The sequence below is a fragment of the Gymnodraco acuticeps genome, unplaced genomic scaffold (genome assembly GCF_902827175.1).
Source record: "Gymnodraco acuticeps unplaced genomic scaffold, fGymAcu1.1, whole genome shotgun sequence".
NCBI classification, from domain to species: domain Eukaryota; kingdom Metazoa; phylum Chordata; class Actinopteri; order Perciformes; family Bathydraconidae; genus Gymnodraco; species Gymnodraco acuticeps.
The window spans coordinates 396500-423760 of record NW_022992310.1 but is presented as its reverse complement, the minus strand read 5'-3'; the positions used below and the strand labels follow the sequence as shown (position 1 = coordinate 423760).

General features: G+C 39.1%; 3 protein-coding genes across 5 annotated transcripts; 1 reads left to right on the top strand and 2 right to left on the bottom strand.

Moving 5' to 3' along the window:
* Positions 1-514: 514 nt before the first annotated feature.
* On the bottom strand, positions 515-8542 carry hsh2d (hematopoietic SH2 domain containing). Of its 2 annotated transcripts, XM_034208216.1 has the most exons (7): positions 8301-8542; positions 6187-6246; positions 5389-5522; positions 4048-4137; positions 2475-2640; positions 1928-2167; positions 515-1165 (listed from the first exon to the last, which is right to left on the bottom strand). In XM_034208216.1, exons 3-7 carry the CDS (start codon positions 5496-5498, stop codon positions 626-628), a joined length of 1146 nt encoding a protein of 381 aa, XP_034064107.1. In that variant the 5' UTR covers positions 5499-5522; positions 6187-6246; positions 8301-8542; the 3' UTR covers positions 515-625. The 2 variants fall into 2 exon arrangements, with proteins under 2 accessions (XP_034064107.1, XP_034064109.1); XM_034208218.1 differs by lacking the exons at positions 6187-6246; positions 8301-8542 and having other exon boundaries at positions 4086-4137; positions 5389-5454.
* A 3171-nt stretch (positions 8543-11713) lies between these two features.
* LOC117541114 (ras-related protein Rab-8A) lies at positions 11714-23016 on the bottom strand. Its single transcript, XM_034208219.1, has 8 exons — positions 22753-23016; positions 21575-21635; positions 20989-21049; positions 19453-19530; positions 18973-19062; positions 18803-18868; positions 17235-17285; positions 11714-14113 (listed from the first exon to the last, which is right to left on the bottom strand). The coding sequence occupies exons 1-8, from the start codon at positions 22874-22876 to the stop codon at positions 14024-14026; spliced, it is 621 nt and encodes a 206-aa protein (XP_034064110.1). The 5' UTR covers positions 22877-23016; the 3' UTR covers positions 11714-14023.
* A 913-nt stretch (positions 23017-23929) lies between these two features.
* Positions 23930-27219, top strand: LOC117541115 (40S ribosomal protein S27-like). 2 transcript variants are annotated; one of them, XM_034208221.1, is made up of 4 exons: positions 23930-24048; positions 24478-24583; positions 24671-24781; positions 26781-27219. In XM_034208221.1, exons 2-4 carry the CDS (start codon positions 24565-24567, stop codon positions 26807-26809), a joined length of 159 nt encoding a protein of 52 aa, XP_034064112.1. In that variant the 5' UTR covers positions 23930-24048; positions 24478-24564; the 3' UTR covers positions 26810-27219. The 2 variants fall into 2 exon arrangements, with proteins under 2 accessions (XP_034064112.1, XP_034064111.1); XM_034208220.1 differs by having other exon boundaries at positions 23931-24052.
* The last annotated feature ends 42 nt before the right edge of the window (positions 27220-27261 follow it).

The following is a 27261-nucleotide window of genomic DNA, read 5'->3' as shown; positions in this document are numbered from 1 at the left end:
TTTATAGAAATGGATCAGGACAAAAAGAGAGAGAATCTTTGTTCCTGAAACTTTCAGAGTCTCTTTCCACAGAGGGGACACATGTTGATGTAGAAGAGACATGAGGAAGAGGGGACACATGTTGATGTAGAAGAGACATGAAGAAGAGGGGACACATGTTGATGTAGAAGAGACATGGAGAAGAGGGGACACATGCTGATGTAGAAGAGACATGAAGAAGAGGGGACACATGTTGATGTAGAAGAGACATGAAGAAGAGGGGACACATGTTTATGTAGAAGAGACATGAAGAAGAGGGGACACATGTTGATGTAGAAGAGACATGAAGAAGAGGGGACACCATGTTGATGTAGAAGAGACATGGAGAAGAGGGGACACATGTTGATGTAGAAGAGACATGGAGAAGAGGGGACACATGTTGATGTAGAAGAGACATGAAGAAGAGGGGACACATGTTGATGTCGAAGAGACATGGAGAAGAGGGGACACATGTTGATGTCGAAGAGACATGAAGAAGAGGGGACACATGTTGATGTAGAAGAGACATGAAGAAGAGGGGACACATGTTGATGTCGAAGAGACATGGAGAAGTGGATTTTGCATAATAGGTGACCCTTAAAGTGGTTTAATGGTCAATAGCTCCTTTTTTGTTTGTTGATGCTTCTGTCGTGTTTCTGCCGCCTCTTAGGGTCGGATCCATCTGTACAATATTCTCTAATGGAGCAGAAGGTGTAGGAGGCTTGTAGTAGCCAGGAGCAAAAGGTGGAGGAGGAAGGTATTCGTAAGGTACCCCATCATCATCATAAGCGAGGGAATATGGCGACTCATTATCAGCGTGCTTCCCTGTGATCTCCTGGTACTCGTTCTCCGTGACTCCACTCCTCTCCTCCACGGGATTCTCCGGCAACAGTCTGCCTATCTTTTGGAATTTCTTCTTCAGGTTCTTCAGGTTGGAGACGACCAACAGCTTTGCTTCCTGAATCTTTGCAGACTGCATGGAAGCGCTCATGTGGGGTGGAGTGGCTGTGGGAGTGAGGGGGGTCCCAGGTGCAGAAACTGTTGTGATGCAAGCCTGGTTCTGCCTCGCTGGAGGGAAGGGGCTTCGGGCGGGAACCTCCAGGCGCTGGTGGGACGGAGGGTAGTCTGATCTCTTTCTGGTCACAGGCTGGAGATCATAAACATGAGACAGCATCAACATTGTAAGAAAAAGGGCACCCTATCCACTGAAAACATGCTTCAAATCATAGATGTATCTAAAACATTGTGACTAAATAAGCAACACACAAAGATTAAAGGGGCCCATTTAGTTTGTTGGGGTCTTTCCCTTTCTCCTGTAGTGTGAAAAATCCCCAAATTCCCCCCCCCCCCTTCCTGAAACACCTCCATTGGACTCCTTTGTGCTACAGGACATAGTGATAGCACTACACTTGGACTTCTATTGGATTGCGCCAACCAATCAGAGCAGACTGGGCTCTGGTTTCAGACAGAGGGTGAAAAGAGGTGCTGCAGCACAGGCAGTATGATAAAAAATAAAGACCTTTTTGAACATTAAAGCCTGGAGACATGTCACAGTAGAGACACTAAATACACATTTGAACATGAAAATGAGCAGGATATGACCCCTTTAATGTCTTGAAAATTATCTAAAGACGTTTTCTTACTTAGCTTAACAAACAAAATCTGCAACAGAAACAAACTCTGATGGGACAAAACCAAAACAGTTCGAAGGTAGCAAGACATTTTTTTGTTCATATTAGACCACATCTCTAGCATATCGAAACCGGAAGATGATTCGAACAAAATAAACATTAAAAGGTCTTGAAGATAGCGTTGATCAGAAATGTTTCAACATTTACGTATAATGTTTTTTTTAGAACAGTTTTAGAACCAGATAATATAAATGAAACTCTTCACAGATCATTATTACCGTTGCTGGGAGAGGAGGGGTGATGAACGGATGGTCTTCTGACAGATTAGGGTAAAGTCTGTTTGGAGACAGGACTGCAGAGTTCCTCATGGTATCTCGATGAGGAAGAGCGGGGGGGATTTCTTCTTCTGATGTTGGGAGGGTTGAACTTGGATGCTTCGAGTTGTTTTCCATCCAACTGATGTTTACAGGTTTTGGGGAAAACAGCAACTCTGCATAGTCAGACTTGTGATTGGATCTCTGGACAGAGAGAGAAGCACAACAGGTTGTTACTGTTTTCTTTTTGCATGAAGTGCAAGTGGAAAGGAAATAAGCAAATGTTGTGGTTGTTGATCGTAAAGGTGACTACAGTACAGGAAGAAAATAAGGACATTTTCCCAAAGCAAATATATTGTCCCAATGCTATACTGACATTTACACAGTCTGATTGAGGTATTTCAACATCATAAACTAACTTAGGATATTGAATACAAACATAGTTGTTTGTATACAAACCATTCAAATCTATATCTTTTAGATCAACTGTCACCTGTATTCAGTTCCTCACCTGTCCACAAGCGACAGTCAACACCTCGCTGAAAGGCATGATGGGAGTCCTGCGGTGGAAGTCTATGAGCTCCTGCAGACCCCGGTGACGCAGGTCTTCTCCAACTATGATGTACTGACCGTCCTCTAATGCATCGATCATGAAATGTCTGCAGCGGTCTTCAGCACTGAGGGGAAAGAGAGAGGGGGGGGTCCTCATTAAAGGGGCCCTATTCTGCTCGTATTCAGGTTCATATTAGTATTTCGTCTCTCGACTGTGACATGTCTCCATGCTCTAATGTTCAAAAAGCTCTTTATTTTTCTCATACTGCCTGTGCTGCAGCACCTCTTTTCACCCTCTGTCTGAAACCAGAGCCCAGTCTGCTCTGATTGGTTCGCTGGCCGGCTCTGTTGTGAATGGTCAACAGCTTATGGCGCATTTCCACTGCAGCACGGTTTAAGCCTGCCATGCCAAACCCGGCACGTTTTTTTTTGCTTTTCCACTAGGGGTAGTTCCGGCTCATAGGCCTATGCTAAACTAGTGACATGAGTGGCTACAACTACAACAAAATGAACATATTTGACCGTGATTTAATTGTAATACACGTTTCAAAATGATGCCGAAGTAACAACATACTGATACTGGTTAGTAAAAACCATGAATTAATGCTTTGACAAGTCTGCAGACAGACGGCAGGAGAAACACCTTTTAAAATGCGTGTTTTCTAAATGGAGGCTAAGCTAACGTTATATATGCTCCGACCGTCCACACTCACAGCAACGGCCTACAGACATAAATAAACCAGCGACTGTATTCGCCATGACACAGACAGTCTGCGGTTTGTACTTGTTTCACTTCTGTCTAGTTTCTGAACAGATATGAGGAGCTGTGAGCTTGAGTGCTAACAGCTAACGACTGATGTTGGTTTGTAGCCTTTATTTAACCAGGTGAAGCCCCTTGAGATCAAAAGATCTCTTTTTCAAGGGTGACCTGCAGGACATTAGTTACACATGTAACATAAAAACAACAATAAGGATGACAAACAACATAATGTACAGGGTAGTTTACAAACTCTACAGTGACAGGTACCATGAGTATCAAACAGCATGTCACCCATGGTTTTGTGGTTCGCATTGAAGATGACGTCACGGCTCCGCCTACACTGCGTTACTATAGTTACTGCCCCAGCTACTAAACTCAGAGCCATATATGGCGCTGACTAAACTGTAATGGAAACGCAGCATAAAGTGAGACTGGCCTACCAAGGCCTAACTATACCGTACTAAGCCGTGCGAGGCCCTGCAGTGGGAATGCGCCATTAGAGATGACCCGCCCCTTAGCCTATCACGTATAATGTGTTGGTGCGCTAGCCAATAGAAGCGCGAGTGATACATAGTGATGTCACCATGTTACAGAACAAAACAAAGGAGTCCAATTCAGACAGGAGGGGGAGTGTGTGGGAGAGAAACTCCTTCTGGAGGGAACATAGAGATCTTAGCCTTCGACCATTAACATGCACAACAACCTTTGCAACACACTACAGGAAAGGGAAAACCCCAAGAAGCATAATAGGGCCTCTCCTGCAGAACCTCACCGGTATGAGAGAGTGTAACCGATCCGGCTCTCACTGACTCTGATGAGGAAGTAGCCTCGACGCCTGGACATCAGCAGTTCCTCTGACATACTGCAAGAATAATAACAAGCATGAATTACAACAAGATAAAAACCCTTTCATACATGCTCCTTAATCTGTAAACCATTAAGCCATTTTATTGGGTGGCTAATACATGTGGACTGCAGAGGGATTGTGTCAATTCAAGGGAATATTTCACCCACAAAATGGCTATTTTTTATATAAATTACTCACCCCATGTTACTTAGAATATCACCTTTCCTTTTTCTAAAAACTGAGTCAATTATTGATAATTTTAAGCCACAAAACCATTTTAAAACTCACACATTCTCACACTACATTGACTGGATAACTGACACTGTATGATACGAGTTTTTATAGTATTGTTTTGATATATAAATATATTGTTAAACCTGTCCTCCATTTTCTTAAATTAAGACTTTCTGCTGTTTTGCAAGAAATATCCTTCAAGATTTAAAAAATAATGCGAGGTGAGTAATCGATATGCATATGGTCATTTTGTGGGTTAAGTATTAAGGAAACGGCTTACTGCCTGGACAAACAGTGTAATAAATACAGGCCGTTATACTCTTGTCAGCAAAGTCAACAGATGGAGTAAACCATGTCTAATATCAACTCACATATATCATCCACTATTCAGAGCTGTCAATGTAAACTGGGTGTGGAGGAAGCAAAAAGGCACTGGAAGTACGAGTGGTAGAAAAGTAGAAATATTCAAAGGGTAATGTCGACGATTCAAGACTTTACTGACACATCTGTGACTTACAAAGTAAACATAATTAAACATTTTCTGATGAACATGGAGATTAAATATGCAGTCGTAAAGTTTTGTATGTTCTTCCATTCCTAAAACGATGTTGAGGATATCTCTGTTGTCACCATTTTTTCGTGGTTTTGATGTTTTACCACGACGACGGAGCACATTTTACATCAGGTAGTGGTTGAGAGTCATTTCGACCTTTTATTTGAACATGGTTGTCCAGAACTTCCTCAAAAGTTGTAATAACTTCCTGAAAATATTCAACCTTTCAGGGATTCAAGAGCTTCCTCTGTTTTGACATGTTTGGGCTTTTGAACCCACTTCTCAATGCTGGTTTATGTTATTTTAACCCTCAGCTCTAGGATAAAGGTACATATATTACGTTTTAATCCTACACTTTTATTTTACTCTTCTTACCTGACAGATGTATTAACTACCCCTCTTGATCATGTGAAATGTTGACATTGCTCTTCCCATCCCTTGCTGCAGATGTCTGACAGTGAAGCCCTTTGAGAACTCACTTCCTGGAAATGATCCCATGAAACCACTCGGGGACGACGCCGTTTCTGATCACAGCCCCGACCTGCGACTCCTTGAACCAGACCAAAGACTCATGCTGACTCTCCATCATCCTGCAAACAGCTCATTTAATCCTCTGTTGGAAGAGGAAAAATACCTGTAAATGATTAATGTACAGCTCCTTGGGACCACATTAGATACTTGTTCAAGGAGCACACAAAGTTCATGGAGAACACAAAGTACAAAGTGCAGCTAGATTTCTGCCCGCAGGGTAATTAAGCAGCAGATGTTGACAACAAGTTCATATTTGTCCACTTTCCATAGTCATTGTTCCTCTTTTGATTACACACTGAATACAATTTATGTTGTGGTGCAATGTGAATATTGTTTCTAAACTTATGCACAAAGAAAAACTCCATAATAAAATGTTAGTGTTTAAAACTGATCTTTGGCAAGGCATGTTTTTAATATAGCACTTTTCAACAACATAGCAAACAGCTTAATTCCATTAACAAGCATTAGGACACACTGCAGAATAAACACATTACACTATACAGGAACATGTACTATTACTTTTTGCATCAGTTTTACTAGTAATAATAAAGTTATATAGCACAGTAGAGAGTCTACAACGTGCTCTGACATGCAAAGCAAGCGGGCAAATAATTTTTCAAGAACAACTTTGACCTGACTAGTGCAACAAACATATGAAAGGTGTAGTTTGAACACTCATCACTGGATTTTAAAAAGAAACTCTAAAATGACTGAATAGAGGATTGTGAACACCAAGCGTAACTCACCTTGTCCTGAAGCTCGGCGAGGAAATGACACAACAGATCTGACTGGGCTGATACACCTGTCTGTGGGCGGAGACACACACACACACACACACAGTCAAATATGCCTCCTCTGTAACACTCTAAACATGTTTCCTGTATGACGATGAGCTTCTGTGCTTCCCTCAGTGACATCACACACACACACACACACACACACACACACACACACACACACACACACACACACACACACACACACACACACACACACACACACACACACACACACACACACCACACACACACACACACACACACACCACACACACACACACACACACACACACACACACACACACACACACACACACACACACACACACACACACACACACACACACACACACACACACACACACACACACACACACACACACACACACACACACACACACACACACACACACACACACACAGAGAGAGTACGACGTAATGCAACTAAAAAACATGTCGTCTACAGTCTTAGTATCAACTCATCCAACATGGCTTATCAGTGTATACGTGTATATCTACAGAATTGTATCATACATAGATCATATATCCTGGGGTGGAAAGTCACTAAGTTCATTCACTCAGGTACTTGAGTACAATTTGGACACATGTTGTACTTATTTCCATTGCTTGCTTCTTTATAGTATTGCTATTACATTCTATATTGCGCCCAACTTGATTAATTTGACACCAAAAGTGACAGTAGTTCATACATTCAATAACAGATTGTTTGATATGATGCAGTATTAAGCTAGTACACTAACCAATAGTGAATCAAGTAAATAAAATCAGCCCCTTATAATATTCTAATATCACTGTGAAAGGAGATATTGTGCAGAATTAGTTATTTTACTTTTGTACTTAAAATAGATTCTGCTGATACTAATTCTTAACCTTGATTGAATTCAACTTTTAAATGTAGGCTTTTTACTTGCAATGGAGCATCTTTAGACTATTTCCACTTTCAATAAACTCAGAGTAGTTTGCTCCACCACTGAGTAAATCATAAAGCAACAGTTATTTGAAATAAATTGAGGTTAAAGTATTAAAACGTTTTGATCTATCAGAGAGTAGCCAGCTGAGAGGAAATGTGAGACTTCAGTACAGCATCAGCTGTTGCTCAAAGTGACATTTGCACAAGTATCAGTTAATCATACTGAGGTTGGAGACCATTCAATGATATCATTTGACGCTACAGCTTTAACCGGTTCCAAGTGTGCATTTGTATGCGTCACTAGATTGTATAAATAGAAATGATAGAGGCTGTTTCAACCACATGTGCTTCAAATACACTTTTTGTCAGAAAGATAAAAGAGTGCACACAATAGTTCAATTTAATGTAAACTGAAAAGTTGATTTAGTACTTTTCAACAGAGATTTGGCAATAGTTGTCTTTTCTTTCTTTGTTCTTTTAACCTATATCTAATCAGGTACAAAGCTTCTCGTTCATCTGCTGTTCTTTCAGAGGGGAAGCTCTCACTAAAAGGAACTTGACAGTAAAGTTCACGGCCTTTGGAAGTTATTGTTCTTGGTGAGTGACATATTAACTAATGAACCATTTCAATGAAAATACCTGCTAACGCTTTGAGGGAAAGTCTGTGAAATGTTCCTCCACATGAGGAGTGTCTACATGTTAAAGAACTTCGTAAAGGTCAAAACCTTGTGCTGGCTCCAGAGGAACCTCAACGCTCTTCTGTATACAAATATTATCTATCCGCTAAATGGAGAACATCACTTTTAATCGATGTAGAAAAGGTCAGTTTGCTCTCTGTAATATTGGCCTGGATCTCTTTATATTCAACAAGAGATATGTTGTGCTTCACATTATAACCAATCCAACATTTTGACCTGAATGTGTCTTTGTCTTTACTGTACACTTTATTCTGCAGCTAAGTCCTGATGCAAAGTGCCTGTGAAGATGCAAATATGTGAGTTGTCTTACATTAGTTGCTCATGTTACATCTCCGCAAATGACTCCCTTTTCTCTGCCTTTATCCTACGTGTAGCTTTTTGCTTCATTTTTGGATCATATTAAGCATAGAAAAACAATCGGCACGTTCAAAAAAGAATAGAAAAACTCTTACTGTTACACTAATGAGGATCAGGAAGGTGTGGAAAGTGGGCACAGGTGGTTGAAACAGCTCAGACTGTGAAGACACCTTTATAACTGTAAGGAAGAAAAGGAAGTGTGAGGAGAATATCAAGTTAGAACAAATTACATGAAAAGCAGAGGTGGGAAGTAGTGGAGTACAAATACTTCGTTACTGTACTTAAGTACATGTTTCTGGTATCAGTACTTTACTCCACTACTTATTTTTCTGATTACTTTTTACTTCTTACATGTTGAACACTAATACCTGTACTTTCTACTTCTTACATTTAGAACACAAATACCTGTACTTTCTACTTCTTACATTTTGAACCCAAATACCTGTACTTTCTACTTCTTACATGTTGAACCCAAATACCTGTACTTTCTACTTCTTACATGTTGAACACAAATACCTGTACTTTCTACTTCTTACATGTTGAACACAAATACCTGTACTTTCTACTTCTTACATGTTGAACACAAATACCTGTACTTTCTACTTCTTACATGTTGAACACAAATACCTGTACTTTCTACTTCTTACATGTTGAACACAAATACCTGTACTTTCTACTTCTCACATGTTGAACCCAAATACCTGAACTTTCTACTTCTTACATGTTGAACACAAATACCTGTACTTTCTACTTCTTACATTTTGAACACAAATACCTGTACTTTCTACTTCTTACATGTTGAACACAAATACCTGTACTTTCTACTTCTTACATTTTGAACACAAATACCTGTACTTTCTACTTCTTACATTTTGAACACAAATACCTGTACTTTCTACTTCTTACATGTTGAACACAAATACCTGTACTTTCTACTTTTTACATGTTGAACCCAAATACCTGTACTTTCTACTTCTTACATGTTGAACTCAAATACCTGTACTTTCTACTTCTTACATGTTGAACTCAAATACCTGTACTTTCTACTTCTTACATGTTGAACCCAAATACCTGTACTTTCTACTTCTTACATGTTGAACCCAAATACCTGTACTTTCTACTTCTTACATGTTGAACCCAAATACCTGTACTTTCTACTTCTTACATGTTGAACACAAATACCTGTACTTTCTACTTCTTACATGTTGAACACAAATACCTGTACTTTCTACTTCTTACATGTTGAACCCAAATACCTGTACTTTCTACTTCTTACATGTTGAACTCAAATACCTGTACTTTCTACTTCTTACATGTTGAACTCAAATACCTGTACTTTCTACTTCTTACATGTTGAACTCAAATACCTGTACTTTCTACTTCTTACATGTTGAACTCAAATACCTGTACTTTCTACTTCTTACATGTTGAACACAAATACCTGTACTTTCTACTTCTCACATGTTGAACTCAAATACCTGTACTTTCTACTTCTTACATGTTGAACACAAATACCTGTACTTTCTACTTCTTACATGTTGAACCCAAATACCTGTACTTTCTACTTCTTACATGTTGAACACAAATACCTGTACTTTCTACTTCTTACATGTTGAACCCAAATACCTGTACTTTCTACTTCTTACATGTTGAACACAAATACCTGTACTTTCTACTTCTTACATGTTGAACACAAATACCTGTACTTTCTACTTCTTACATGTTGAACACAAATACCTGTACTTTCTACTTCTTACATGTTGAACCCAAATACCTGTACTTTCTACTTCTTACATGTTGAACACAAATACCTGTACTTTCTACTTCTTACATGTTGAACTAAAATACCTGTACTTTCTACTTCTTACATGTTGAACCCAAATACCTGTACTTTCTACTTCTTACATGTTGAACCCAAATACCTGTACTTTCTACTTCTTACATGTTGAACCCAAATACCTGTACTTTCTACTTCTTACATGTTGAACTCAAATACCTGTACTTTCTACTTCTTACATGTTGAACTCAAATACCTGTACTTTCTACTTCTTACATGTTGAACTCAAATACCTGAACTTTCTACTTCTTACATGTTGAACCCAAATACCTGTACTTTCTACTTCTTACATGTTGAACCCAAATACCTGTACTTTCTACTTCTTACATGTTGAACCCAAATACCTGTACTTTCTACTTCTTACATGTTGAACACAAATACCTGTACTTTCTACTTCTTACATATTGAACACAAATACCTGTACTTTCTACTTCTTACATGTTGAACTCAAATACCTGAACTTTCTACTTCTCTCATTTTCCAAACAGCTGGTTCCTTTAGTCTGAATGTGTGTTTGGTGGCGTGATCATTATTATTTAGAGTCATTGCGTGTCTATTGATTTGAACACGATCCGTGTATCCATCATTTCCTGGTCTTCTCTAAAGAAGAGGGACCAATGGAAACGTTGTCATGTTGCCGTTGTTCAGCATGGAAACATTCATTAGCTAACAATGACATTATTGTTCTATTAATATAAAGGGAGCTCAGTTACTCTTTAAAACAGCTGCTAGCTATGGGTACATAGTATGGGTACTAGCATTCAGCACTTTTGAGCTGAATGCTAAACATTTTGCATGTTTACGAGAAGAAGAAAAAGGTGTAGTGCTGCACAGAAAATAAAAGCACGACTGCTGTAGTTCAGAGGTTCCACAAGGTCTTCTGCAAAGGTCAAATTGAAGCACTTTAAAAACATTTTCAAGAGCATTTTCAAGCTTTTCTCACACCTGTCAGTTGTGGCAAATGATGTAATTATACATTTCTGAATATTGCATTTCTTCAACACATTATATTAGATGTTATTGGGCTTTAACCCTCCTATTGTCTTTGTTTCCCCCCCCCCTTACTTTGGTGTCCGCGGTCAAATTTGACCGGTCCTGTTTTAACTGCTAATACATTAACACAAAACCATTAATCATCACCAAATTTCATTTAACACCCTGTGTGTGTGTGTGTGTGTGTGTGTGTGTGTGTGTGTGTGTTTTATCTGATCCGGATGGTTACTAATTCCTTTTATTTATGGCGGTCAAACTGACCGGGAACACCATGGTGTTACAAAGTTGACTAAATCATCCAAAATGCAATGAAAGTGGTGATCAGCAATTGTATATGTTCAAATGTCTACTGTGAAGGATATCATAAAGCCTTAATGCAATCGAATGTAAAACAAAAAGGTTATGATTGATGAAAGTAGTAAATCGGTCAGATTTGACCCGAAGACAACAGGCGGGTTAAACAACTTAAATGTCTTGAAAACACTGAAGACTTGCCATCCTTGATAACCCTTAACTTCAAATATATAGTCCAATATTCAATCACTTAAACACTCACTTAAATAACCACTTTGAAATCTACTTTTGAGGAGGATATCCAGCGCCGATATGAACACTGATTATTTGCATACATTTCCAAAAATACAAAAAGGTACAAATATAATAACTCGAGTAAACACGTTTTTTTTAAGAATCTCATTTTTAATAAATCATCAAAACACATATCTACAAAATGTGTAGATCAATAAGACTTATGAACCTTCAGTACAACCATTGTAGATCTTATTTACAACTGCTGAATTATTACATTTGTTCCCCATGGAAACCATCAATAATCAGAGATTAAATCCAAATTACGTCGGGGAATGCTGAAGATATGCTAACATAGAAGTGGCAAATGTATACTTGGCGAAAATAACAAATGACTCAAATACATTTCACAGAATAAAGCAGAAACCTGCAACTTCATCAAATCGACTTCATCTGCGAGAGCCAGACATTTTGCCAAAACCATGTTAACAGCAACGACTGAAATCCACCTACAACATCAGTTCAACAACTTAACTTGCTCAAACTGTAAAATGTCAGACGTGATTTTTAGGTCAGCTTTCAAATAATTTCCTAATCCTTCTTCTGAAAAGCTCAAAACGAGCAAAGTTACGGCAGAAAGTAAAAGAGCAAAGGGTCCAATCTCAAATAAAGCTCGAGTCAAATGTGCAACGCTTTTTTGATGTTGTCTACGCACCCAGAATGCATAGTTCACACGGCCGTGAGACCGGGCCAAAACAAGATGTCTGAAATCTGGATAAAGGAGGAAGGGGGAGGGAATAGGAGAGTAAGAAAAGAGGGGTGAGTCGTGGAAGCTTCCTAGAGCATCAATGGGTGTGGAAATGCATAAAAAGCTGGGAAAAGTGAAATAACAATTCATACATTTGTTGTAATAAGAGAAAAAAACATGTCTAAATTAAAGGCCTTCGGTGTATTTTCATTACTCTCTAATAAGTAGGTTTCAGTGCTCAGATGTTTTTAGGGAATCCCAGACAGTGTGCATGAATATGTTTCGCTTTTCAGTTAAAGGGGCCATATTCTTCTCATACCACCTCTTTTCACCCTCTGTCTGAAACCAGAGCCCAGTCTGCTCTGATTGGTTAGCTGACTAGAGATGTCCCGCCCCTTAGCCAATCATATACAATGTGTCGGAGCACTAGCCAATTGAAGCACAAGTGTTACATAGTGACGTCACTGTGTTCAGGAAGTAAACAAAGGAGTCCAATGTGGGAGAGCAACTTCCTCTGGGGGGAACTTTGTGATTTGCAGACCATTTTCATGCACAAAAGCCTATATGACACACTACAGGAAACGGGAAGCCCCGAAAAGCACAATAGGGCCTCTTTAAGATATGCAGCAAACACGTTAAGAACTTCTTTTTTTTACAGAAAGAACAAAAAGGAAAAAGTGCATAATAATCAATAAGAACATAAAAGGGCACTTTGTCATTTTGGTGCTGTGTTTTGTTTCACTCCATAAATACTGCTACAGAGCCCAGAGAACAGTTTGAGTGCACGCCGCCCCCAGAACAGGAAGTATAAATGCATAAAACAAAGATGTAATCATCGCTGAGACTCCTGTGAAACTGTGTCGCCTCCTGCTGTCAGAGTTAGGTATTGCTTTGTCAGTTGAAGTGCATCAAATGATCTACCTCCTATCTCCTAGAATACCTAAAATGATGAGGCAATAAACAAAAAGGAATCTGCGAGCCCTTAAAACAAGCTGGTCTTACTGCAACCACATGAATACTTGGAGAAAGGCTTAATCTGGGCACACACACACACACACACACACACATTGCACATTAAAGTGTTCACAGGAGGAATGTATCGGCCAATGAAAATTCAACGGAAAGTAGAAAAAGGTAATCCAAGTAGATGATGTGATGGCACGACTGATTTCATAATCAATGATATATATTTACATGTTTACCTAATGTGGATATACCAAAGAGACCACCCACCCACCCACAATGTGGACTCTCATCACCTTGGATAACTATATATATATATTTGACAGATGATTATATTCAGAATTAGGAAGCCCATTTGGAAGAGTAAGTCTTTTCTGGAGGTATAATCTGGGCTACTTTAAGTGATAAGGATCGAATAAATAAGACTTCAAAGAGAGAGGAGGAGACATTATCATGAGCAGTAAAGTGGTTTGATCGTCTCACAAGAAGTCTTTAAAAAAAAGGCAATAAAACCTCAAGACGTATGAATCTAATTAGCAACCGTACAAAAAGAGACACAGATTTACTAGTGGAGGCCACAGGAGTTAGATTCACAGTTGTCAAGGAAGGGAGCGATACACTTTTGTTTTTCCTAATATGGAGAGAAGAGAGGAAGACGAAGTGAAGGAAGGTAAGAGGTGAGTGTGCTCTGTCCAGTTGTGTCCAGTGGGACTCCGTTAAGGCGATGGTGGATGCCGACTCTCGTCTCCTCACAGCAGCGAGCAGCGGAAGAAGCTGTTCTTCTTCGGCTGTTCTGTGATCTTCACTCCCTGACTGCTGCCCTGCGGGTTGTTGCCCTCCTGAGAGCCAGACAGAGGAGAGAGCTCAGTTACAGGTCCCCTATTAGACTGTTTTTCATCAATATGTTACAGCTCTCAGATATATACAAAACATGGCTCTGATTGGCTCCAAACACCAACCAGATCATTGCAGCATTACCCATAATCCCCTCTGTTTCCAAAGTGCTGATTCTCTGTCTGTTACTTTAGATGAAAATAAGGAGCCCCTCCCCACGCCCCTCTGAGAGAGATTTGGTTACAAAGAACACAATGGTGCTCTAGGAGGAGATTCAGGTGATAAGGGGGGGGGGGGGGGGGGGTTACCTTGGTTGGTGATTGGCTAATGGTTACACAAGACAAAACATCGTTATGACATCATAAAGTGGCCAAAATCTGATCCGCTCATTTTCAGACAGGTTTTTATAGAAATGGATCAAAAAGAGAGAGAATCTTTGTTCCTGAAACTTTCAGAGTCTCTTTCCACAGAGGGGACACATGTTGATGTAGAAGAGACATGAAGAAGAGGGGACACATGTTGATGTAGAAGAGACATGAAGAAGAGGGGACACATGTTGATGTAGAAGAGACATGAAGAAGAGGGGACACATGTTGATGTAGAAGAGACATGAAGAAGAGGGGACACATGTTGATGTAGAAGAGACATGAAGAAGAGGGGACACATGTTGATGTAGAAGAGACATGAAGAAGAGGGGACACATGTTGATGTAGAAGAGACATGAAGAAGAGGGGACACATGTTGATGTAGAAGAGACATGGAGAAGAGGGGACACATGTTGATGTAGAAGAGACATGAAGAAGAGGGGACACATGTTGATGTAGAAGAGACATGGAGAAGAGAGGGGACACATGTTGATGTAGAAGAGACATGGAGAAGAGGGGACACATGTTGATGTAGAAGAGACATGGAGAAGAGGGGACACATGTTGATGTAGAAGAGACATGGAGAAGAGGGGACACATGTTGATGTAGAAGAGACATGAAGAAGAGGGGACACATGTTGATGTAGAAGAGACATGAAGAAGAGGGGACACATGTTGATGTAGAAGAGACATGGAGAAGAGGGGACACATGTTGATGTAGAAGAGACATGAAGAAGAGGGGACACATGTTGATGTAGAAGAGACATGAAGAAGAGGGGACACATGTTGATGTAGAAGAGACATGAAGAAGAGGGGACACATGTTGATGTAGAAGAGACATGGAGAAGAGGGGACACATGTTGATGTAGAAGAGACATGAAGAAGAGGGGACACATGTTGATGTAGAAGAGACATGGAGAAGAGGGGACACATGTTGATGTAGAAGAGACATGGAGAAGAGGGGACACATGTTGATGTAGAAGAGACATGAAGAAGAGGGGACACATGTTGATGTAGAAGAGACATGAAGAAGAGGGGACACATGTTGATGTAGAAGAGACATGAAGAAGAGGGGACACATGTTGATGTAGAAGAGACATGGAGAAGAGGGGACACATGTTGATGTAGAAGAGACATGAAGAAGAGGGGACACATGTTGATGTAGAAGAGACATGGAGAAGAGGGGACACATGTTGATGTAGAAGAGACATGAAGAAGAGGGGACACATGTTGATGTAGAAGAGACATGAAGAAGAGGGGACACATGTTGATGTAGAAGAGACATGGAGAAGTGGATTTTTACGGGTCCACAGCACATAGAAACTGCCAGATGCTAACTTGCATATGTTGGGCAATTTGCACAATTAGCATTAGTTGGGTTGATTAGCATTAAATTGTATCATAAAATATGCAAACAATAGTTACAAATCGGTATAAACTGCAAAGTTGGGTCCTGAAAATGTTGTCTTTTTAAACACACAGACAACGAGGCCCAAAGTATCATATCTCATGTCTTGGTGAAACTGCCAGCTGTGAATAGTTAGAAAAAAAATAGATATGCAACTTATGCTAATTGTGCAAATTGCCCAACATATGAAAGTTGGCATCTGGCAGTTTCTATGTGCTATGGACCCGTGCTTTACATTTCTAACATAATACTTTGGTGTACTCAACATTTCCAGCTTCACAAGCAACTAGTATAGACTCCATCGAAATCAGTCGCATTGACCCGAGGACACATTTTGAGTTGTATACACTATTGGAAAGAGGAGATTCCTAGCGTTCTAATGATATCAGGATTGCTGTTGTACTCCAAATATTAAGCTAAATATGTCACATTCTATAATGACCATCACCGAGTCATCACTTCTCTGGAATCCATCGATCTGATTGGTTGTTAGCGGCTAGCAAATGATCAAAGTAGTACGGAGGGAAGATATTTTCGTTTGGATTACTGGTCTGGGGGAAGCTCGTGTGTGTGTGTGTGTGTGTGTGTGTGTGTGTGTGTGTGTGTGTGTGTGTGTGTGTGTGTATACGTGTGTGTGTGTATACGTGCGTGTGTTTGTGTTTGTTTCCCGGGGAAAACCCTCACGAGAAACACCCGCTGTGACGTTAAATTACTCCGTTCTCCGCTTGTAATTATGCCGAAGCTTCAAAGTTGTATTTATCATCTGAATTTGCCGAAACAAGTTTAATATTCTGAAAGCTAAGACTTTATTTATTTAAAATCAGATGAAAACAAACTGTACGGACCCTGCCGTGTTATCTGTGATTACTATACGCCTTACATTCATAATGTCAGCCGGAGGGAGGGGGGCGGCGCTGCGGAACAGCAGAGTGGCGAGTGAGAGCTACCATCTTCCCTTCACAAGCTTCAAACAGGTATTTATCGTGTGATTTTGGAAATAAAAGGTTCATATTCTGAAAGCAAAGACTTTGTTTATTTAAAATCAAACAAAACACCAAAAACTATTTTTTTACACAAATCCACGTTTATTTGAAATGAGCCGTTGAGACTTCCGACTGATTCCGATAGAGCGGGTCACATGTTGGAGACAGGTGGTGGTGGGATCAGTGCATAATAAGTATATTCTAGCCTTGAACATTTTTCCTGCGTAAGATTCGCTTGTTGGTGGCCAAGCGGAAGTTTTATTTTGAGTAAGACGTTCCGTTTTATTTCTTTCACTTAGCCGCTACATATCAGAACAGCAAAAGAAAAGTCACACAGCAATAGTTTTATTAAAAGGTTTCCATTTTCTTACCAGCTTCTTGTCCATTTTCGCTTTGATGTCTCTGGCGAGGGTTAAGAAGGCCTGCGGACAAAAGCAGATCAAAACAAATGTAATTATTGAAATTGAATCAAAGCATATTAAACGGTGGTTCTCTGATTATTTTGAACACTGTGGTTCTAATCTAATTAAGCCCGTCATTTCATTTGATTATTTTCATTGTGTTACAAGTGGCTGATAATCTGATTATAGTTCAGCTGACGGGCAAAAAGTAATACATACGAAAGGGTATTAAGACGTTCGACTTTGTTCTGCTTTTGTGCTCTACTTTCTGTCTTTCAGCTCTTTGTATGCAAACATCTGTCACAGAGAGGCTGGCTGTTACACCAGAGAGTCAGTGAAGTGTTTCCTGCTGCCTCTGTTATTCATCAGCTGATCCACTTCCTCAGTACAAGTGGTTTCTTTTTCTCAAGGCACACAGCATGTATATTTTCCTCTCGATACATGTAGTTGTGAGGTGTTGAGTAGAAGAAATGAAGTGGTACTATATTACGCTTTGTGTTTAACGGTCTTTTATCGGTTCTTTAGGAGAAACTAATTAAACAAAACTAACATTGCTAATATTTAAATGAAATAAATAATATTTCACATCAAAAGAAACAACAGTGTTTTAACAAATGGTATTAAATAATCTGATGACAGAACTGTGAACAGAATAGCTGAAATTTTAACAAACTAAATAACTCAGTTTCCTCTAATCATTAACCCATGATTGTATCATTTAGTTAACTGCGTGTGTTGCTGCTAGCATACATAACACCTGACGTGGAAACGTTACTCGTGGATGGAGCTACAGAGCTGCTAGAAAGACAGTCGAACCCGGTGCATTCCTCCGTCTGAATGTGGAGCACTTTTGCTAAATGTTTAGACTAAATGCTCGTGTTACCGCCCTTACATGCTAAACTCTTATTGCACTTTTGGTAACAAGCATTGTCCACATCGAGACGGCTAAAGTTTAACCACACCTCGGAGCGCTTAGTTCTCTCTGCCATCTCTGCAGTGTGTGTGTGTGGCTGCATGTAACACCTGCGTGTGTGTGTGTGTTGCCCCGCCCCCTCGCACACAGACGGGGGAGAGAGATCTCGTCTGGATTGGAAAGATCGAAAATACTGAAAATAATCATAGACGCATTTTGCAGTCTTTTTGCGTATTAAAAACGGAGTTGGCGACACTAAAACTGCAATATAATGTTTGTGTAGCAATAATTCATGACACATATTTTTTACATGTCTCCAGTACCGATAAAAAGACCGATAACGCCGGAGCTTAACGGTACCACGGTCTTTAATAATTCAGCCCCGGGAACCCTTTAATACCGCGGCTCGGTAAATATTTTTGTATTATTGTTTTATATATTCGAAATAAATCTAATCAAATCAAAGCCCACTACATAAAAAATACAGAAATGTGCAGTCAATTTCTTAAACTCTGTGACAAGAGTCTAAACGCACAGACAACGAGGACCAAAGTATCATAACTCATCTCTTAGTTAAGATACTTCCAGCTGTGAATGAATAACCGCAGAAAAAGCTTGAACTCACATTCTCCACGTTGATGTTCGCTTTTGCGCTCGTCTCCATGAACTTGATACCGTACTCGAGCGCCAGCTAACAGCAGGAGAGAAGAAGAACAATCACAGTCAGTATAATAGATCATAAAGTGTTAATTATTCTTATTCTAGTTCTAGGTACAGTCGTGTGTTTTCGCCCACCTTCTCCCCTCGGTCTTTGGACACCTGTCGCTTATCGTTGACGTCGCATTTGTTCCCAAGGACCATCCTCTCCACATCGGCTGAAGCATGCTGGGAAACATAAATGTGCATAGTGAACTAAGAGAAATGTAATACATTAGAGAATGCATTAGATTTATACACTCTCATTTTTTTGTATACATTTATAAGAACAAGTTCCTTGACAGTGAGTCTCACAACATGGTACATATACAATATCATACTGTTATATACAAATATATATAATCAAAAAGAACAATATACAATAGTAATTATCATCAAAAGCATAAGAAATATAAAAAATAGAGTCTAATTAGAGGCGTACAATATATTCCCTTTGCCTTACAGCAGGTGACCATTCTTCTAAATACACTTCCAGATGTATGAACTCTTTTTAGAGAAACATTGTCAAAATAAGACACACTAACGCGCACACTGAACAGACGTCACTTTCGTGTTTACCTCTTCGATATTCCGTATCCAGTTCTTGATGTTTTCAAAGGACTTCTCATTGGTTATGTCATACACTAACATGATGCCCTGGAGAGGAAAAGAAAAGACACATTTGAGAAGCCAGAAAACGATTAAATCATTGACCAATTATTCGTTATTAACCACTTAGGAATGTATTGCCTAATGTGATTATCTGCTGTTCATTTAACCCTCATTAGTGAAGGGTCACATGACTGTCGAGGGCCAAGTAAAGCATGGTACTTCAACACTAGGGAGGCATGATATCATGATATCTGGGGTCAATAATGGTACAAATATATTATCATGCATTCATAATCATCATCAGCTTTATTGAAGAGACTTCAAGACATACCACATTCAAATATACATTTAAAAAGGCAGTTATACTAATGTTTCCACAGATGTGACTGGTATCGTACAGTACATTTCGATAATGAAATTATTAACGATAAGTAGAGCCGATAATACACAACGTATTTGGTTTAATTTACCTAACGACCACAGCATCTACATACTTCAATAAAGAGTTACAACTTGCAAAACTATTTTTTTATTATATTTTACCCCATTTAAAACCAAAGGCAATACAGTTTACTTAAAGGTAAAACTCTAACACAGAAAGACCTGTCTATGCTGCCCCAGAACGCCTCGGTGGACATTTATCCTTTTCCATTTTTTTCTTTCTGAGTATCGTGACGTAACCATGCCCAGGTCCAAATGGACCAATCCGTGGAGCTCCTCTCACACACTAATCTTTTTCTCAGATTTCTGAACTCAGCCTGAGACAGTGAGACATCGTGAAACTCAGCCTGAACTGTTGTCTCGCAGACCCCACGCAGCAACCAGGAAACGACACCAGTAATAGAGCTGACACTGTCCGCTCCTCGTAGCAGCGAGCCCCGCAACGTCCCACCAACACGGCACCCAGACCCCACGCAGCATTCTCATCTCTTTGTCCTTACTGGTGTCATTTCCTGGTTGCTAACAAACGCCATTGAAACACATAAACACTGATGTTCCGCTGTAACGGTGGTGGACTCATCAGAACAGAGTGGGCGAGCTGACCAATCAGAGCACACTGGGCTCACAGGGAGGGGGGGGCAGGAGCTCCAACTAGCCGTGTAGGACAGAGTGAATACACATACTATACAGAGATGCTGTGAGAAACCAATGTGAGTTAGGAACATTGAACAATGTCATCTATTCGAGTAGACCTCAACAATGGAATCATGATCAGTAGAATGGCCATGACATGGGACCTTTAAGCGAAATATGGAATCACAGGCAACCAGTTAAACTTGAACTAAAGGAGAGGCTAGGAAAATTAGCATAAAACAATACACTGAGCGCACCTCAGATTACCCAGGTGTGTACAACATTAACAACAATACCAACAATGCTGGGTGTAGTTCGGGTAGAGGTGGTTGGTACAGAGCTGACACCTGAGATTACTGACACTTCACCTATTCTGATCCCAAAAATAAAACACTATGGTACGATGTATTAAAAGACAAAGCAACTTACCATGGCTCCTCTGTAGTAGGCTGTCGTGATGGTCCTGAACCGCTCTTGTCCTGCTGTATCCCTACATGTCAAAAACAACACTTAGTCTGCAAGACTTAGCTATATTTCATCTGTTCATTGAGGAAACAAAGGGGCAATAGCTTAACTCTGTGAAAAGTTCTTAATAAAATACATAATCAACTCCATAACTGTCTTATTTAAAGTGTTGTGTGCCGTTGTATTTGAGGACAATAACGACAGAATGTGTGAGATGCCTCATGCACAGCTGCTGCTAGTCATGATATAGATTCAATACTACTACCTTTAAACCTATTTTCCTTTACCTATTACAACTTTAAAGACACAAATACATAGTGTATACTGTATGTTCGCTTGAGAGACTTCTGAGTTGACAACACCAGGTTCAATGTTTTACAAGATTCCAGTCTTGTGAATATATTATAAGCTACTGAAGCATCCGTAATGCAGATGTTAATCTTCTCATGAGATGTACCTAATAAATTGTCATCTTAGTGTAATTACAATCCAACCTTAATCTTCACATACAAGTCAAACTGTAAAGTGAAAGTGGATGGTGATATCTTACCATATCTGTAGCTTGATCTTCTTGCCATCTAATTCTATTGTTCTGATCTTGAAATCAATACCTAAAAGGAAAAAACAAAATACATATAATTACATTTTATGAATTACTCCCATCCCTGTCCAAACACAGAACGACAACTTTGACATACATGAAACACATCTCCAGCCCTCAAAGACTAACCACAATTATGTTTAAACTTTTCTAGCTTTTTATATTGAAATGTTATAGTCTGTAAAATTGGTTAATATGTTCACTGACATTATTTGATCTTAGTGCTTTCTTTGCATTGTCATTGCTACTACCTCTGCTTTTATTTATTTGTTTCTATTTCTATTAATGCATTGAGAGATGCCAACGAAATGTCCTTCATCCTCTGTATGATCACAATAAAGATATTCTGATTCTCAAAAACAGTCACATTAATGATTGATTTTAGAAGCTTCATTACTGTTTTCTGTAACATTGTCAACCACAGTGCGAAGTACAAGCAGCTGGTCATATGAAAAGAATGATGGATATGTAAAGAGGATACAGTGTTGGAGGCGGGGCCCCGTTCATTCCTATGAGAGTTGCTCAGTGGCGCATGAAGCTCAAAATGAAGCGACTCATCCGGGGCCTTCTGCCCACCGAGCATGCGCACTTGAGTTTTTCTTAAGTCCCGCCTTCGGCTTTAGCTAATTTTCCAACTTTAAGACCCTAATGATTATATTATTTATTATACGCTGATTTACAGAAATCTATTTCCCAATGTAAGTCAATGGGGGCAACTGGGAAAGTATTTTTGGTCACTGAGTTGTAGTACCCCCGTTTGGCCATTCTTTAAAAAATCTGCATCAACGGCCGGCGCACTTCCTGGGGTTTTGATGAAAAGTGACACTGCTAGCTAGCTCACTGACAGCTTTGTAGCTAGGTAGTTTAGCTTAAAATAGTACGTTTAAAACACTGTAATAGCTTTCATTAGGTTAACAGCCTTACTGCTTATACATACACGGGATTTGTAAGAATATAAACTGGTTGAAATACAGTTGTCGTTTCCTGAAAAGCCCCTCCAACAAGCCGGCTTCCTGACTAGCCTCTACAACGAATGCTAAAAAGTTAGCAAGAAATTAGCATGACGGGATGGGCTGCTCCTGTACTTTTTCAGCAAAGACAGTCTTAATAAAACCACTTTTACTCACCTATAGTAGAGATAAACGTAGAGTTGAAGGCATCTTCTGAAAATCTGAATAGCACACAGGTCTTTCCGACGCCTGAATCGCCGATTAAAAGTAGTTTAAACAAGTAATCGTAAGTCTTCGCCATGTTATTAGCTAGTTTACTACTGCGGATATCCCGCCCGTCGTGAGAAAAAGAAACGTCACAACTAAGTGAGCTGTCCTTTTGGATAAATCAACTGTCACTCCGCTCTGTCGTCGTGGCTCCGGAAGTCCGCTGGTGAACCGCTGGGTTCGTTCGTTTTGATGTCTTGGGTCACCCGAGTACCAAGATTTGTTAATCAGTCTTTTGACAAAATAGTTCTTGTCTATGGAGGACGGAACCTTCCAAAAAAAACAATGCATACATCATGTTAATTAAAGGGGACAATAAATGAAAAATACACTTAAAATACAGATTACAAAATATGATTATCAATATATTTAAGTCATAGTAGATTATTTGGTAAATAATACAAAGATAAATTAAGATACAAATTCATTTGATTAATTAATGCCAATATTTGTTTTATTATTAATATTATTGCTTCAGTTGTTGGCAAATTAATGTATCTATTGAGTCTTTTATTTAACTATTTGTATTTTATCAGGTTCTGTAGGCCTACTCTATATCGAGGAACACCGGGGGTGTGTAAAGGTTTGCAGAAACACAACATAGGGGACCCTTAATGTTTGTATAAAATACATAAAATATTAAATATATAAAAGGTTTGGGTAAAACACGTAAACGTAGCCTATTTTTGTACACCCTGCTACAGTCCCATTAAGTTATTATATATTAAATAGTTGCACCATCTCAAAACAGAAAACCATGACGCTTTTATTTCGTAAATTAAGGGGGAAATTATCAACAGACGTTATTGCACCACTAAAATATAATGGCAGGTATTGAATATCATATAAAGATGGGAAGAAGGGAGTCTAAAAGTCTATTTTGAAAAATTGTATTTCCTTTACTGTAAAAAAGCTCTAGTGAGACCACATGTAGACTAATTGAATCATTGACTTTTTAATTGTACTGTTTACAAAACTAGTTTCAAAAATAATTATGTAAACTTGGACCAGTGCACCCAGTATAATCTGACGCGCCTCCCCTAAAGAGAGACCCCGCCCGCCTGCTCGGTGTCTTCCGGTCACAGAGCCACTTTACACCTGCAGAACAACAACAAACTCCAGCTGCTTTGAGACAGAGAGTCGCACTTCAAATATCACGTTATCTCTCGTATTTGCATTGGACGAAAAAGTGTTTGGAGCAAAAATGTCTGTAAGTGATTTTTTATTTTCTGGATAGAAACTTTAGGGCTTGCATGACAGCTTTGATTAACAAAAAACTTCTCAAATAGTCTGTTATCAATTGATAAGCAACACATTTTATGTAAGAACTATGAGAAAATATCCATTAGTTATGTAAATGTATGTGGTGTAAGGCGTAAATATGTGTTTGAAATGTATTTTAAAATAATTTCATGCATACAGTATGCATGTGTAGATTCCCAGAAATGATAGGGACTTTCCCAGACATGTTTATGCACTTGCTTTTAGTTTTACTTCATTTACCAGACTGTAGGGGGAATTACGGTGGCAAACTATCATCGCCTCGTCGTTCAATGAAAAAATAATACACATTTGATTTACAATAGCGTTAAAAACATGTACACTCAATCTAAACCCCTCTGACCTCGGTTGCAGGATAGCGATCTGTTCCACCCCAGTCTGGCCAAGGAGAGGAGCAGACACAAGAAGAAGAGGCTGGTGCAGAGTCCAAACTCCTACTTCATGGATGTTAAATGCGCAGGTGAGGACTGCAACACGCTGTAGATGTTCCTCTCTGATTAGGTTCAGTATGTGTATGATTAAGTATCTTATTGTCTCTACTCCCCAGGCTGCTACAAGATCACCACCATCTTCAGCCACGCTCAGACGGTGGTGCCATGTGGGGGCTGCTCTTTAATCCTCTGCCAACCAGCAGGGGGGAAATGCAGACTAACAGAAGGTAAAACATAGATATTTAAGTGCTTAGGATTTTTCTTGCAGGTGCACAAAGACCACCAGAGTTAGATAGATATGTCACTATGTGTACAGATGTCCATTTTCACTTTTCACTACAAATCAAATCAAATCAAGTTTTATTTATAGCACATTTATAAACGATTTTTGGTCGAGCCAAAGTGCTGTACATATAATAAAAATAGCCTACAGTAGAGACACTTTACAGCAAATACAACAGCACAGATTGTACAGAATATCAGTATGAGAAAAACGACACCCTCTATCCTTAGACCCTCACATCGTACAAGGAAAAACTTTCAGAGAAAACCCACAGTTTAAGGGGAAACAATGGGAGAAACCTCAGGGAGAGCAACAGAGGAGGGATCCCTCTCCCAGGACGGACAGACGTGCAATAGATGCCGTGTGTAAATCGAAGAGATAATACATTTGACAGCATATAGACCGAATGTTAGGAAATGCATGTGTCTGTAATAACAAGATGAATCCACAAGGATGTCAGCTACAATCCTGAGGAAGCCATCAGGGAAGCAGCATGACGAGACCCAAGGCAGGACCGCAGAGACAGGTTCAGCCACGACCCGAAGTCCACGACTTAATCCAGAACTCAGCATAGAGGATCCAAGACACAGGACTACAGCAAGAGGATCAGCCTCGACTCCGGATCCCGGCGTAGATATAGATACAAAACAAGAAAAAAGATTTGGCTGGGTTAATCGGAACAAGAGAATACACAGACACAGACAGAGAGGGAAAAGGTCATTGGATAAAAGTTATTCTTGATAACCCTCTAGAAAGATCTCATGAACTTCCCCACTCAATCTATCAAGACCCGAGCAGTTCTATTAGATATAGGATAAGAAACAGAGATAGGGAGCACAACAACACTTGTCACTTTAACTTATTCCGTACTTTATAACTTAGATGACCAAATATGTACATATTCTGACAGTTATTTTACTCTTATTTTTACTCATCTCTTTTATTATTATTATTATTATTATTATTATTATTATTATTATTATTATTATTATTATTATTATTATTATTATCATTTAAAAAAAATCTTGATTTGATTTATTTTTGATTTTATTAATCTGTGTGAATCTTTGCTGTCCTGTTTTTTCACGCTTACCCTGTTGCGGCTTTGTACAACTGAATTTCCCCTCGGGGATTAATAAAGGTTCACCTTATCTTAGTTTTATCCCACAAGCCATAAGACTGCTTAACTCCTGAGCTTGCACATTTTTATTTTTTTTATTGTCTTGAATATACTTATGTTGCATTGTTGGAGGAGCCTGTGACTTAAGTTTGTTATTGCATACTGTAGCTGTGCATGAGACAGTAAAGCCCTTTGAACCTTTGAGTAGATGTATGATAAAGATGACAAACCCATAAGTCCATCAGACGGGAGGCAACAATATATGAAGTCTTAGAAATTGATAAGGTAAGTTATATAGTAAACAAAAATATTAAGTATAGTGAGTGAGTGAATGAGGCTGTGATTTAATTTATACAATTAATAACCCTCAAATTAGCTAAGTCATTTCTAAATGGAGAAAGGTGGAGCTTGGGGAAATAAATTAACATAACCCATAGGCATTTATTACACATTAGAGGAGTAGACGCTATTTTAAATTATTCATTTATTTGTACTTTTTGGTTTATTTTGGTTTTCTTCAGTTTGCATCATTAGCACCCGCTCTAAAAAAATGTTATATGTAGATGTAAGTGATTCTGGATGCATGCGTGAGTGTATATTTACACATTAATATTTATGTTTGTATCACTTGGTTTATATGTTACAGAAAAACTTTAATTGCAAAATTAAGTAAATATATTGGACATTTTCCCCCAAAAGTACATGCTGTATATGAAATAGAGTTTGAACAAAATAAAAAGAGATAGGTATTACATTTTATACTTTGTTGTTTTGCCTGTGATGAGATATATTCAAAACATTTTTTTAATCTGTTTTCATTTAGGTTGTGCCTTCAGAAAGAAATACACCTGAGCAGAAATGTGCAAAACATCCATGAAAGGAAGCAGAAGGGAAGAATGGAGCATGAAGAAATGCGTCTAAGCCAAGTGTGTTAAATCTTAAGTAGAGAATCGGTATCGCTCTGAGGTGGAGGGACCTACAATGTAAAGTCAATGGGAGGGACATGTTATTGCATTGAACAGAGCAGGAGGGATGAACTAAATCATATACATGCAGAGATTCCATTTGTTTAACTGAATTATATATATATATATATATATCAGATTGATATGATGAAGCACTTAATGACCTCGTGGATTCATCTTCTTATTACAGACACATGCATTTCCTAACATTCGGTCTATATGCTGTAAAACGTATTATCTCTTCGATTTACACACGGCATCTATTGCACGTCTGTCCGTCCTGGGAGAGGGATCCCTCCTCTGTTGCTCTCCCTGAGGTTTCTCCCATGTTCCCTTTAA